Source organism: Cygnus atratus, chromosome 26 (genome assembly GCF_013377495.2).
Source record: "Cygnus atratus isolate AKBS03 ecotype Queensland, Australia chromosome 26, CAtr_DNAZoo_HiC_assembly, whole genome shotgun sequence".
In the NCBI taxonomy this organism is placed as follows: domain Eukaryota; kingdom Metazoa; phylum Chordata; class Aves; order Anseriformes; family Anatidae; genus Cygnus; species Cygnus atratus.
This window is the reverse complement of record NC_066387.1, coordinates 1,936,925-1,949,889: the sequence shown is the minus strand read 5'-3', so window position 1 is coordinate 1,949,889 and position 12,965 is coordinate 1,936,925. Positions and strand designations below refer to the sequence as shown.

Genomic DNA, 12,965 nt, shown 5'->3' with positions numbered 1-12,965 from the left:
ACCCCAGGGGTGGGCGTGGGACATTTTGTGGGTTTTATCTTTTGGGGAAGCAACTGGGGTGCGTGGCGGCGTGTGGCCGGGCTCAGAAATAGCCTGCGTATCAGGAAACATAGAAAGACACCACAGCACCGAATCATCTGACCCCCTCTAAAAATAAAGGCAGCGGGTCTTAAATTAGCTGTGGAGGTGGCTGGGTACGTGCGTGTGGGTCACCGGGGGTCGTCAGCTCTGCTCTGTGCAGGAAAACCCCAAATCCGGCATTGTGGGGAGCGACCACGACTCGGGGCTCTTTGGGGCCAGTGTTCTGGCTGAGCTTTTTCCCCATTCCTGTTTTTTTTTTCTTTTTTTTTTTTTTTTTGCTGCTTTTCCTGCAGGTGTCCCAGGGGGGAGTCCTGTGGCTCCCATGTACCGAGTTGCCCGTTCTCAGCCCCCTGATGCCCTGCGGTGCTCCTGGGTCGTGCGCGGTGCCAGAGGGGGCAAGGCCCCGTCCCGCTCCGGTGGGCTTCCTCAGGTGGCTCCCAGAGATTCCTTTGGAAAACAGTTCCGTGCAATTTAAATTAATTAGGGAGCCCCGAGCCACGCGCTCGCACTAATTGGCAAGCCCTCATTAGTTTTCCCCAGCACGTCGCCCGTGGGCTCTGTGGGTGCGTGGGGCCACTGTGCCCGCGGGGACAGGGCTGTCCCCAGAGGATCCAGGGGGCTGTGAGTGGGGTGACCCCGTGGGGACGATGGGGATGGGGGTGTCTCTTGTCCCCCCCCCCCCTTCCTGGGGTGTTTTTCAAGCAGCAATGGGGACTTGCTGTCCTGCCATGAACTCGGTCCTGTTGCTGGCTCCGTTAAGAGCAACAGGAATGATTAACTGGTGCTGGCGCTGGCCCCGCGCCGGGCCGAGTGTTTACCCCGAGCTGAGTGACCCTGGTGCTGCTTCCCTCGGCTCCAGCCCCAAAAATCGGGCTGTAAACAGGGGCCGGGCTGCAACCCGAGCGCTACGCACCCGTGACAAAACACTTCCTCTGCCAGCACCCGCGGCAAGCCCGAGCATCGCTGCTGGTTCCACCAGGGGCTGGCTCAAAAAGCCCTAAATAATAAATGAGTTCTCCCAGCTGCGTTTTGGGGGCTGGGAGGCTGCTGGGTGCCCGTCCTCCTCCTTCTCTACATCCTTTTGGGTTTTGGAGGTGAAGGAGAGAGGCTGCATGTGACAAAGGAGTTAGGGCTGGAGAGGTGTCGGCGCGTTGCTGCGGAAGATTTGCTGTGGGCGCCGAATAAATCCCCCGATTTGTGGCTGGGGGGTGATTTTGGGGTGATTTGTGGTTGGCATAGCGGTGAGCGGCTGCTCTCGGCCCCCCTGGTCTGCTCGGCGGGGAGCGTGGCCTGGCTCTGCCCGGAGCTGGGGAAGCTCCGCGGGGACGCGAGCGGTGCGGGGCTGGTGCCACCTCGTGGTGCTGGGCGCAGCTCAGACCCGGTGGCACCGGACACGGGTGGCGATGGACACGGGTGCGCCGGGGGCCTCAAAACGAAGCTGAAGTGTCTTGGCCATCCCCATTGCTGCTCTGGGATCCAAGAGCACCGTGGGGATGCGACAAAGATCCAAATGTGATGCCGTCACCCCCCCCCATGCACCCGGAGCAAGGCCCCGGTGCTGGGCTCAGCACCCCAGGGTGCGGGGGGCACTGGCGGCTTTGAGCGAGGAACCAGATCTTGGTGAAATCCCTTGCGAAGCAGTTTTAAACCACGGCGGCGGTGCTGAGCAGGAAGGGGGGGGGGTGCTGCCTTTCCCCAGATTTCCCCCTGCTGCTCCCCCACGCACTTTTTTTTTTTCTTTTTCCCCTTTTTCTTTTCTGCACCCTCAGCAAATACAGGTGGCTGCCTCCGGTGCTGACGCTCGGGGCAGACGAAACCACAAACCACGCTCCATCTTCAGCAGCATCTGAAGGTTTCTGCCCCAGATAAGGCTCACGGTGCTGGCACAGCCCCAGCTCCCGGCAGGATGCAGGGGGGGGCCTACCTGCCCCTAGCCCCATTGCTCGGGGTCTCTATACCAAATCCTCAAGTTACACTGGCCTGGTGGGACAAGGATTGCTGTCTGAGGCCTGCTGCTTCGTGCGTTTGGTTTTTGTTTAATTTTTACGGCCTGGAACAGCCGGTGGTCGGCTGGGGCTGGATGTGCCCCCATCCCACAGGGGCTGGCTCGAGGTGTTTGCTCTCCAACAGTGTCCCAAAGTGGCTTTCCCGTGGCCGGGGAAATGTCCCCAGCTGGGTCTGCAGCTCCTTGCCCTCAGGTTTATTGCTAAGGGACAGTTCAGGCTGCACCGTGCCTTGCCAGGCACAGCACCGTGGGCAGCACCTTCAATGTATTCAGCAGCAGCTCCTGGAAATCAGAAACCCCCCAGAAAGTGCCACAAGCCCATGGGGCCATGCCTCGGGGTGGACACTCAGCATCCCCCCGGGTGCCCGTGGGACCCCGCTCGTCCCCCTCCTGCCCCATCCCCGTGCTCACTACAGCACCGACTTCTCCTGCAGCAGCTCCGAGCCCTCCTCGTCCCTGATGATGACTGGCTTGTCGGAGATGAGCAGGGCGAGGGGAACCAGCGGCCGGGGAAGCCCCCAGCTCCCCGCGCCCTCCTCCGCCGGTCAGTGGCCGGAGCACCCGGTGCTGCAGGTGGGACCCTCCCCGGATTCTGCTGGTGCTGGGCTCGACAGCGGGCTCAGCACCTCCTGCCGCCGGTACTCGAAGGGCAGCTCCCTCTTGCAGCCCGGCTGCCCCAGCTCCACCGGTTCTTTGGGGCCGGGCTGCGGCGTGCGGGGCCGCGTGCTGTCAGCCACCTCCTGCTCAGGGCTCGGCTCCATCACCAGCAGCTCGGCGAGGTTGAACTTCTCCGAGGGCTCCGCGAAGCCTTTCCAGGGCCTGTCCTGAAGGTTTTGGGTGCATTTGGGGTGGGAAGGCTCGGCGGTGATGTCTGTTCCTGGGGTGCAGGGTCCGGCCCCGTCCCAATCCCACTGTGTCTCACCTGGCTCATTTCGCTGGCCGAGAACTGGATGGCTCTGCTGCCCACGGGCTTGGGCAGCGGGGGGAAGAGGAGCTGCCGGGCCCTGGGGAGATGCCGGCGGTGGCGGGTTAATGGGGGGAGAGGGGAAAAGAGGCGGCACAGCGGGGTCGCGGCGCTGCCTTCACCTCCTTTTGCTCAGCTGGTAGATGACGGCGGCGATGGCGGGGAGCCCGAGCGAGATGCCCAGGTACTTCAGGTTGGACTTCCACGCTGCCAGCCTGGGACCTGGGGACAAACATGCCTGGGTGGCGGTGGCACTTCCAGCCCCACGTCCCCTCGCTGTCCCCAACACCACATGTGGGCCACCGGAGCATCCCCACTTGCCGGCTGGGAGAGGGAAGAGGTCCCCAGCCATTACCCAGCGCCATGGTCTGGAAGTGCCACGGCATGCTGCAGGTGCCCCCGCTGTCCGCTGTCACCTCCTGGATGCCGACCCTGTAGGCTGTGCCCGGCCGCAGGTTTCGGAGGGTGTAGCGCGAGGCCGACGCGTCCGCTTCACCGTCTGGGTGAACGAAAACGAGCGGGCAGCAGCCAGGCCCCTTCCCACCCGCCCTCCTCCCTCTGTCCCCGCATCCCCTCCCGGCCGTGGGCACTGCCACTCACACGTCACGTTGTCCCCTTCAGCCGCGTGGCACACCAGGTACCTCGCCAGCGCCCCGGGGCAGGTGGCACGGGGGGACGGTTCCCACCGGAGGACGGCGGCCTCGGCGCTGGCGTTGATGTGGATGGAGGAGGCCAGCGAGGCTGCACGGCACAGGGGAGGACAGGAGCAGCTATTTAGGATAACGACACCTTTTGTGGCACGATCGGGATGCGATGCTGCCCGTTCCTGTACGTACCGTTGCCGGTGAAATGATGCTGCAGGGCAAAGGTGGCCCAATCCTGCTCCTCGCTCCGGCCGTGCACGGCGAGCCGGTAACACGCCGGCACTTCCAGCGACCCTATGGGGAAACCGGCACCCGTGGCAGCCTGGCCAGAGCCGGTGGGAATCTGGGGGGGTCTTGGAAGCCCACTTGCCTCTCTCCAGGTGGGAGCTCTTTGCAGAGAACTCCTGCTGGACGCAGACGCCCTGCTGGGGCGTTCCCGGCAGCAGCTGCTGCTCGAAGCAGTAGGCGAAGCCGCGGCTCGGCGCCTCCCATCGCACCATCACCGCCTCGCCGGCCGAGCTGACGTCCTTAAAGCTGAGCTCTGGGGCGAAATTTGGGGGCACAGTGGGTGAGGATGCCGGGGGGCCACCGAGGAGCCAGGTCCTTTCCACGGCATGCGCATGGGTACCTGCGTGCTGCTCGGCTGGCACGTGGAGCTGCCGCGTGGGGCTGGTGCCGGCGGCGTTGGTCGCTGTCAGTAGGATTTCGTACTCGGCCCCGCAGAGGGTGAGGTTGTGCGCCGTCACCTCGGGTCCCAGCACCACCTCGTCGGCCTCGGGCAGCGTGGCGCAGCGGCATGCCGGCATGTGGGTGCTCAGCGTGTAGGTGACGTTCCCCTGCTCCTCGTGAGCTCTCTGGGGTGGTGACAGTGGTGGCCACGGCGGTGCCAAGGGGAGAGGGGGAGTCCCAGGGGGACGGCAGGGCTGTCCCGGGTGGCAAGCCCACGCTGCCCTACCTGCCAGCTCAACTGCAGCAGCCTCTGCCCATTTTTCCCAAGATTTCCCAGCTGGAAGCTCAGCTCTGGGCTCTCCAGGATTTCTGCAAGAGGAACGACACTGGGCGGGTTGCCAGCCCGGGGTGCCCATGGCAGGGTGGGCAGGGACATTGGGGTCCCTTCTCACCCTCAGGGACGAAGATGGATTTGCTCCAGTCGCTCCAGTAGCTGCTCCAGTGCTGCGTCTTCTGCCGGAGCTGGACCTCGAAGGCAGCGTGTCCCCCCAGGTCGCAGGTCACTGGGGCAAACCGGGTGGGTGGCGGTGAGGTGACACCTCCTGGGACGTGCTTATCCCCAAAAAAACCCAAGCAACCCACTGGGCACAGGCTGAACCCACCTGTGTCCTCCTTGCTGTCCTTGCTCTTCCCTGTCTCGCACAGCACCTGCGGAGAGAAGGCAGGATGGAGGCACCCACCCAGTGGAACCAGTATGAAGGAAGGCTTGTCGCTGGGGCATGGTGGTGATGGGACATCGTGTTCCAGGGGCTGGGAGGACCAAAAGGGATGCAGGGGATGCAGCAGCTGGAGGGGTCCCCTGGGTCGGGGTCCCACAGCTTTGCCCATGGAGCCCCTCAAAAAGGGGTGGTGGTGCCTGGGTGCTCTGGGGAAGCACTCAGGTCTCGCTGGGAGCAGCGTCAGGATTTCATCTGCCGCCGGCTTTATTCTAATCCAGGGTTTTTACCTGCGTAATCCCCGCCAATCCCTCCCTGATCCTGTTACGGGTGGCAGCGCGATCCCGTCCCCGGGAGGCCGGTGGAGACCCAGTACCCAACCAGGTGGGGACGGCGTCCCCGAGCCCCCGCGCTGCGTCCAGGGCTGCACACACCGCTGCAACCCGCCCCGCTCCTCGCCGCCAATGTTTTACCTGCGTCCAGCTGTGGTTGCCCGCCCTGCGGAAGCGAGCCTCCCTGCTCAGCGCTCGGTCCCTGCCGCGGAACGGCGGCCATGGCACCCGGAGCTGCAGGCGCCCCTTGGCCTTGGCGAAGTTCATCCCGTCGGGGGGAGGATCCAGCTTCACTGCGGGGACAGCATGGCTGCGGTGGCCGGCACCATCGTGGCACACCCAGCCCGGCCTCGCGGCGCTTACCGGCCTCGTTGAGGTACAGGGTGAGGTTGGGGCTGCGGTGCAGGTGGGGTCCCCACCACGCCTCCACCCAGGCCGTGGTGTTGGTGAGGACGTAGACGCGGTGCCGCTGCAGGGTGTAGGTCGTCGCGGCACCCGCCTCGTACCGCGGGCACGTCCGCGACGTCGCGTAGCTGGGGGGGGAAAACGCTCGCCCTCTGCGTGCACGGGGAGGGGGGCAGGAAGGGGGACACACCGCGTCCCCAAATGTCCCCATGTCCCAGTGGGCTGCTCAGAGCTGCCAGGGGGTTGTGGCACCCGACTCACCAGAGCACCAGGACGTAGGTGGTGTTGCCGGCGGGGCCGCGGGGCGGCCAGGAGCAGAGGAAGTCGCAGGAGCTGCATTGCTTAAAGCAGGAGAAGTCGGGGGTCTCAGCAGCGCCTGCAGGCAGGGGAGAGGGGCTGTGGCTGGGCTCACGCTCGCTTCTGCCCCACGGCACCCCGCAGACCCCGCTGGGTGCCAGAGGGGCACGGGGAGGGAGATGAGGGCGTCGCAGTGCTCCTGCTCCTGACACCAGCATGGGAACCCCCCCCGAAACCCCCCAAACCATGCTCTCCGGCACCCGGCAGCGCCGCTCCATGTGGCTGGAGGTAGCTCCGAGCCCGCGTGGAGGGTGCGCGGCCAGTTTAACCAGCAGCGGGGTTGTTGGCTCCTGCTTTGCTCCCGCCAGTACTGGGAAGGATGCGAGCAGCGGGCAGCCACCCCCACGCTGTGCAATGGGACGGGGGGAGCGGAGCAGCCGCGCTGGTGATTCCCACCCAAAAAGCACCCTAAATTTCCCCAGGGATGCAGCGCTGCAGGGGGTTCCCGAGCCCTATCCTGCTGCCACCATCGGGGCGTCCTTGAGGTTTGCCCTGGCCCGGCAGCGTGGGGCAAATCCCTCAATGCCAAAACCATGAAAGCTCCTGCCTTGCCCTGCTCGAGAGGCGCCTTATCTCCCCCTTATCACCCCCGAATCATTCATTGAAAGTCTTCTGCACTTATCTCTCATCTCCGCACGCCGCAGCAGCACTCACCGCCCCGCGCCAGCGCCGCCAGCACCAGCAGCAACCACCCCAGCATGGGCTGCTCGGGGATTCCCAGCTTTCGGGCTCCGTCCTCACTGGGTCCCCTTCCTTTTGGGGTTCCCGGTCCCCCCCAGGGCACAGCGGCACCCTCCGGGCTCGCAGCAGCACCCCGCCGCCTTGGCTGCTGTTTCCTCTTCTGCTACGAGCGGCTTTTCCCAGGCAGAGCAAGCGTGCTGCCAGCACAGCGCGAGGTGTGAGTGCCTGCCTCACTTTTACCAAAAACAAAAGAGAAAGCAACAGAAACGTCCCCCTCTGCTGCCCGCACACCCGCCACGGGCCCGGCCAAGCACCGCAGCCTCGCGAGCAAGAAGAGCAAGGTAAGCAAAAGAGCTGTTTTGGTGTCTTTTTGTTGGCTCTCCTTTTTTTTTTTTTTTTTTCCAAACCCCACATTGTGTTTTTGCCTCTGCTGCCTGCATTTGGCTGCACCTGGAGCTCCGAGGCCAGGTTTGGGTGTTTGGAGCACGCAGGGCTCGGCGGCAGGATGGCTGCATGTCCCACGGGACGCAGCCCCTTGGTCCCCAGCACAAATTGTCCCCCGCAGCCAAAACAAAGCCCCAGTGAGGCACGAGGGCACGGCGTCACCGGGGCGCTGGCAGCGCGGGCCGCGTGACCCCGGGGCGGCGGGGCCGGGTGGCACCGCGGGCCCTGCACAGAGCCCCCTTGTCCCCACAGAAAGCGTCCCCTTGTGCGCCTCGCTCGGGGACAGAGGGCGGCGGTGACGGGAGTGTCCCTGTGCTGGGTGGGCTGGGACGCCCTGTCCTGCTGCTGCGGGCACGCACTGCAGCGTTGGACCTCTTGGAAGGACGCACCGAGCCGTGCTGTGCCAAAGCGAGCCGTGCCGTGCCACGCCGTGCCACGCTGTGCCGTGCTGTGCCATGCCGTGCCAGGCTGTGCCATGTTGTGTCAGGCTGTGCCGTGCTGTGCCAGGCTGTGCCGGGCTGTGCCATGCCGTGCCAGGCTGTGCCATGTTGTGTCAGGCTGTGCCGTGCTGTGCCGTGCTGTGCCAGGCCGTGCCGGGCTGTGCCATGCCGTGCCATGCCATGCCATGCTGTGCCGTGCCGTACCACGTCACAACACACAACAGGACCACTCTGTGCCGTGCCAAACTAGGCCAAGCCGTGCCGCAGCCACGCCAGGCTGTGCCATGCCAAACCGTGCCGTGCCAGGCTGGGTCACACCGTGCCGTGCAGTGCCGGGCTGAGCCAGGCCACACCGCGCCGTACCGTGCCAACGCCTGGCTGTACCGAGCCAGGCGGGCCGTGCCACCCCCGTGCCGTGCCGTGCCGTGCCGTGCCGTGCCAGCCCCGGGCTCGGAGCCGATGACGAGGCCGTGCCGCTGGGCGGCGCACCGGGCGCACCGGGAGGCGGCGGCGGGGCGGCCGGGGCGCACCGGGCGGAGCGGGCGCAGCGGGAGGCGGCGGCGGGCATGGACGAGCCCAGCATCCTGCGGCGCCGGGGCCTCCAGGTGAGCGGCGGGGAGGCACCGCCCGGGTGGAGGCCGGAGGCCGCCGGGGCACCGGGCACCGGGAGAGGCGGGGGAGGGAGCGGGGAGGTGGCGGGGGGCGAGGGGCGAGGGGCTGCGGGGGTGCTGTGCGGGTGGAGGGGGTGCTGAGGGTGGGTGCTGAGGGTGGGTGCTGAGGGTGGGTGCTGTGTGCTCCCTGTGGGTGCTGCGGGCTCCGTGTGGGTGCAAGGAGTGCGTGCTGGGGGTGTGGGTGGGAGGGCAAGGGGGGTGCTGCGGGTGAGAGGGGGATGCTGTGTGTGTGCCTGTGCAAGAGGTGGGTGCTGTGTGGGCGTGGGGTGGGTGCTGGGTGTGCGAGAAGTGGGTGCTGGGTGTGCAAGCGGGTGCCGTGTGGGCACGGGGTGGGTGCTGGCTGTGCGAGAGGTGGGTGCTGTGGGTGAGAGGTGGGTGTACTCTGTGTGTGCAAGAAGTGGGTGCTGTGCGTGTGCAAGAAGTGGGTGCCGTGTGTGTACAAGTGGGTGCCGTGCGTGTGCAAGAAGTGGGTGCCGTGTGGGCACGGGGTGGGTGCTGCGGGTGAGAGGTGGGTACATGGTGTATGCATGTGCAAGAAGTGGGTGCTGTGTGTGTGCAAGAAGTGGGTGCTGTGTGTGTGCGAGAGCGGGTGCTGCGGGGGAGCAGCATACCCGATGGGACCGGAGCCCAGCGCAGGGGCCGTGTCCCCAGGGGGCTGTGCTGGGGGCTCCCACGGGAGCAGCGCTCCCTCCAGCCCCCCACGTGCTGCTGGATCCGTGCCCAACCCCGGGGGGCCGCCGATTTGCGGCCACCCCTCCATCACGCTGTGCACCCCAAAGAGCCCCCCCCCCCGTCCCTGCCCATCCCTGCACCCCTTCCCACAGGGACCCTGGGCACCCGCTGCTGTTCTCGGAGGGGAGACGACCGCAGCAAGGACTCGGGGGGGGCTGAGCGCTGAGCCCGGGGGCTCGGCACCGATTTTCCGGGTGACCTCACGCCTCCGTCCCCATCTGCAAAAAGGAGCCGTGGCCTCCCCGTGGGCCCAGGCTGAGCTGTCGGGGCGGCTGGAGGATGGCACGGCGCTTGCCTTCATTCGAGCTGGCAGCTCCCCGGGGCACCTGTGCTCCGCTGCACGCTCAGCAGCACCGGGCAAAAACCGTGCAGGGGAGCTGCGGCCCCACGGCACGGCCAGGGGGCTCGGGGCTCTCGGCACAGGCATCGCACTCGGGTGCTCCTGCAGTCCCTAGGGAGAGCAGGAGGGGTGGGAAGGGTCACCCCAAAGTGCTGGGCAGCAAAGTCCGCCCCCCCCAGGTGCCGTCCCTGATGCTGTCCCTGCAGGGAGCAGCTTAATCCTGGCCCCCACCCGGACCTGCGGATGGGGGCAGCACCCTGCTGGCTTGGTTCTTCGGGCACCCTGTGGGTGCTGGCCCCATGGCGCTGCCCCACACGGGTCCCTGGGGCCTTTGTAGGATGCTCTGGCTGTCCCCAGGGTGCAGCGGGGCTGGAGAGCCTCAGGCAGCGATGGGTGCTGGGTGCCGTGGGACCGCTCTGCACCCACACACCTGCAAATGGGGTGGGGAGGCTGTGCCGTGGGTGGGGGTTAATTTTGGGGGCCTGGGGGAGCGTCTGTCCGTTGTCCTGCTGTCCTGCCTGCATGTGTCTGAGCAAATAAACCCTGAGGGTGACCCTTCTGCTCAGCCGGCAGCATGGGCATGGGTAGGTGGGGGTCTGGGTGGGGGGGACAGCAGGGTGCTGGGGGGCTCCTGCTCCACATGGGGACCCCGCAACCCCCTTCCCCTGGGGTCACCCAGTGCTGCTGGGTGCGCTGAGGCACCCACACCCCCCCCCCCCCGGAGGGCACCCACCCTCACCACCAGCACCCGTGGGCCCCAAATCCCGCGTCCCCGCGCACGGGGCCATGATATCACCCGTTGCCAGGGCGATGCTGCTGCATCACCGCGCGCCGCACGCCCCAGCCCCGGGATTTCCACGGGGGCCGTGGGCAGCGGGAAGGGCGCGCGGGCACCCCGGGTGCGTGGGGGACACCGTTCGCCCCCGCAGCAGCGCGCGCTCAGCCCCCACCCGTGGGTGCTGCCACGGTGGGAATGTGTTTAAGCCGCTTAGGGGCAGGGGGCCGGTGGGTACGGGATGAGGCCAGCGGTGGGCATTAGCTGGCACATGCACCCGGTGCAGGGCCACGTGTGCCGGCACACTCATGCCGTGCCAGGGTGGGGGGTGCCGGGTCCCCGACAGACCCCGCCGTGCCAGGGGGACAGAGCAGGCAGTGCTCCTGCTGCTCCGCTGCCCTTCGCCCCGTTGCACCAGCCACAGGCAAACAGCTCGTGCGAGAAATATTCCCGGAGGCTGGAAAAATAAACATCGTGGGGAGCACACCGGCTGCTCCCCATGCCTGGGGAGCGGGGGACGGGGATGGGGACGGGGCACAGCCACCCCCTGGGGTCACGCTGCAGCCTGGTGGCTTGGCACTGCTCCCTCTCTGCTGAACTCATGTCCATGTGCCCCGGCTTGGCCACAGTGCCACCAGCCCCGGGGACTTGGGAAGGAGCTGTCCCCCTGCGCTGACCCCCGGGTCCCTGCGGTGACGGCGCGGTGCCCGCGGCCACCCTGACCCCGCTCTTTGCTTTTCTCATTGCAGAAGGAGCTGAGCCTGCCGCGCCGAGGAAGAGCGTAAGTCCACCGGGCAGGGGACGGGGGTGTCACTGGGAGGGACGGGCTTGGGGACACGTCACCGGCCCCAGGGGTCGGTGGGGACGGGTGTTGGATGCCACCATGGGGTGCCCAAACCCAGGGTGGCATCATCGTGTTCCCAATACTGCAGGGACCCAAAATGTGTGTGTTAGGGTGTACTGGGGCTTACTGGGGTGGGCTGGGCTATGTTGGGGTGTGCTGGGGTGTTTTGAGCTGTACTGGGGTGCACTGGGGTGTACTGGTGTGCAGCAGGAGGTGGTTGTGAGGCTGTGCTGAGGCTGCGTTGGGGTTTGTTGGGGCTGTTTTGGGGTGTTTTAGGGTGCTTTGGGGTCTCGTGGAAGGAACGCAGGGGTGTACTGGTGCTGTGCTGGCTCTGCTGGGGGTTATGGGGCGTGCAGGGGCCGTGCCAATGGTGCGTTGGGGAGGGCACTGGGGCCATACTGGGGCCGTACTGGGGCCGTACTGGGGCTGCGGCGTGCAGGCATTGGCAGTGCCCAGGCGCATCCCAGAACGGAGCAGCCTCTGGACTGGTCCGGGCTGGGTCGGGTGTGCTGGGAGCTGGGGGGCTGCCGAGCCGAGCCGAGCCGTGCCGTACCGAGCCGTATCGAGCCGTACCGAGCCGTTCCGAGCCGTGCCGTTCCGAGCCGTGCCGTTCCGAGCCGAGCCAGCCAGCCCGTGCCGAGCCGAGCCGAGCCGTGCCGCAGGGGCGGGCCCGGGCCCGGCGGGCCGATCCCGGCTCCCCGTTGGGGCCGCCGCCGCCGCCCGCCCGCGGGAGCCGCCCAGCGCGGGGGCTGCCGGTGCGGCGGCGGCGGCGCCGGGAGCGGAGCGGAGCGGTGCGGAGCGGCATGAAGTCGCGGCGGGACCGGCTGAAGATCCCCTCGCTGACCTTGGAGTGAGTCGGGGCCGGGGCTGCCGGTGGCACCGGTACCGGGCTTGGGCTGCCAGCGGCGGCAGCATCCCTGCATCCCGAGCATCCCGAGCATCCCCTCATCCCAAACATCCCCCCATCCTGAGCACCCCCTCATCCCGAGTATCCCTTCATCCCGAGCATCCCCTCATCCTGAGCATCCCAAGCATCCCCACATCCCTGCATCCCCTGATCCTGAGCATCCCCTCATTCCGATCATCCCCTAATCCTGACCGTCCCCTCATCCCATCCCAAGCATCCCCTCATCCCAAATATCCCCTCATCCCAAGCATCCCCTCACCCCTGCATCCCTTCATCCCGACCATCCCCACATCCCTTCACCTCTTCATCCCCACACCCCCACATCCTTGCTGCCCAGTGAGGACCCCATCTCCCCCCCAGCCCCCATTCCCCTCTGTGCCCCCCCCAAACCATCCCTGGCCCCCCCACGTCCCTGCTGCCCCCCTGCAGCCGTGCCCCTCTCCTGTTCCCCACCCCTCAGCTCCCTGTCCCCATCCCCTTTCCCCCTCCCGGTGTCACCCCCGGGGGGGCCATGCCGCTGCGGTGCCGCGGGTCCCCGAGGCACCGGGTCCCGTTCACGCCCTTGCCTTGCAGCCTGTCCCCGAGCAGCCAGAGCCCGACGCTGCTGAGCCCCTGCAGCCCCTGCAGCCCCTGCAGCCCGTTACTAACCCTGCACCCCTGGAGGTAAGGACCCCAAAACCCAAACCCCTGCCATGTGCCAGGAGGGACCCAGCAGGGAAAGGGGACGGAGCAGCGAAGTGGGTTCCCCCCCACCAGGGACATCCTGGGGTGGGCAGAAAGGAGGAGGGATGGGGGTCTGTCACCCCCAAAAGTGACCTGGTGTCTGTTATGGATGGCTCCGTTTTGGGGTACCCCATGGTACCCCAAATTTCCAAGTTCCCCATGGGAACGCCATCGTGGTGGCTTCAGCTCAGCCTCTGAGCATCCCCGGTCCATTTGGGGGACCCCCCCCTTGGGA

At 66.8% G+C, this 12,965-nt stretch overlaps 1 protein-coding gene across 1 annotated transcript; it reads right to left on the bottom strand.

The window, feature by feature from the left end:
- Nucleotides 1–2,496: 2,496 nt before the first annotated feature.
- On the bottom strand, nt 2,497–6,873 carry IL12RB1 (interleukin 12 receptor subunit beta 1). Its single transcript, XM_035567757.2, is given in 16 exon segments — nt 2,497–2,910; nt 3,009–3,090; nt 3,173–3,272; nt 3,406–3,549; nt 3,595–3,602; nt 3,647–3,791; nt 3,887–3,988; nt 4,065–4,235; nt 4,323–4,548; nt 4,650–4,732; nt 4,816–4,926; nt 5,026–5,071; nt 5,553–5,704; nt 5,775–5,944; nt 6,078–6,192; nt 6,828–6,873. Coding segments are annotated over 16 exon segments (2,115 nt in total).
- Between the last annotated feature and the right edge of the window lie 6,092 nt (nt 6,874–12,965).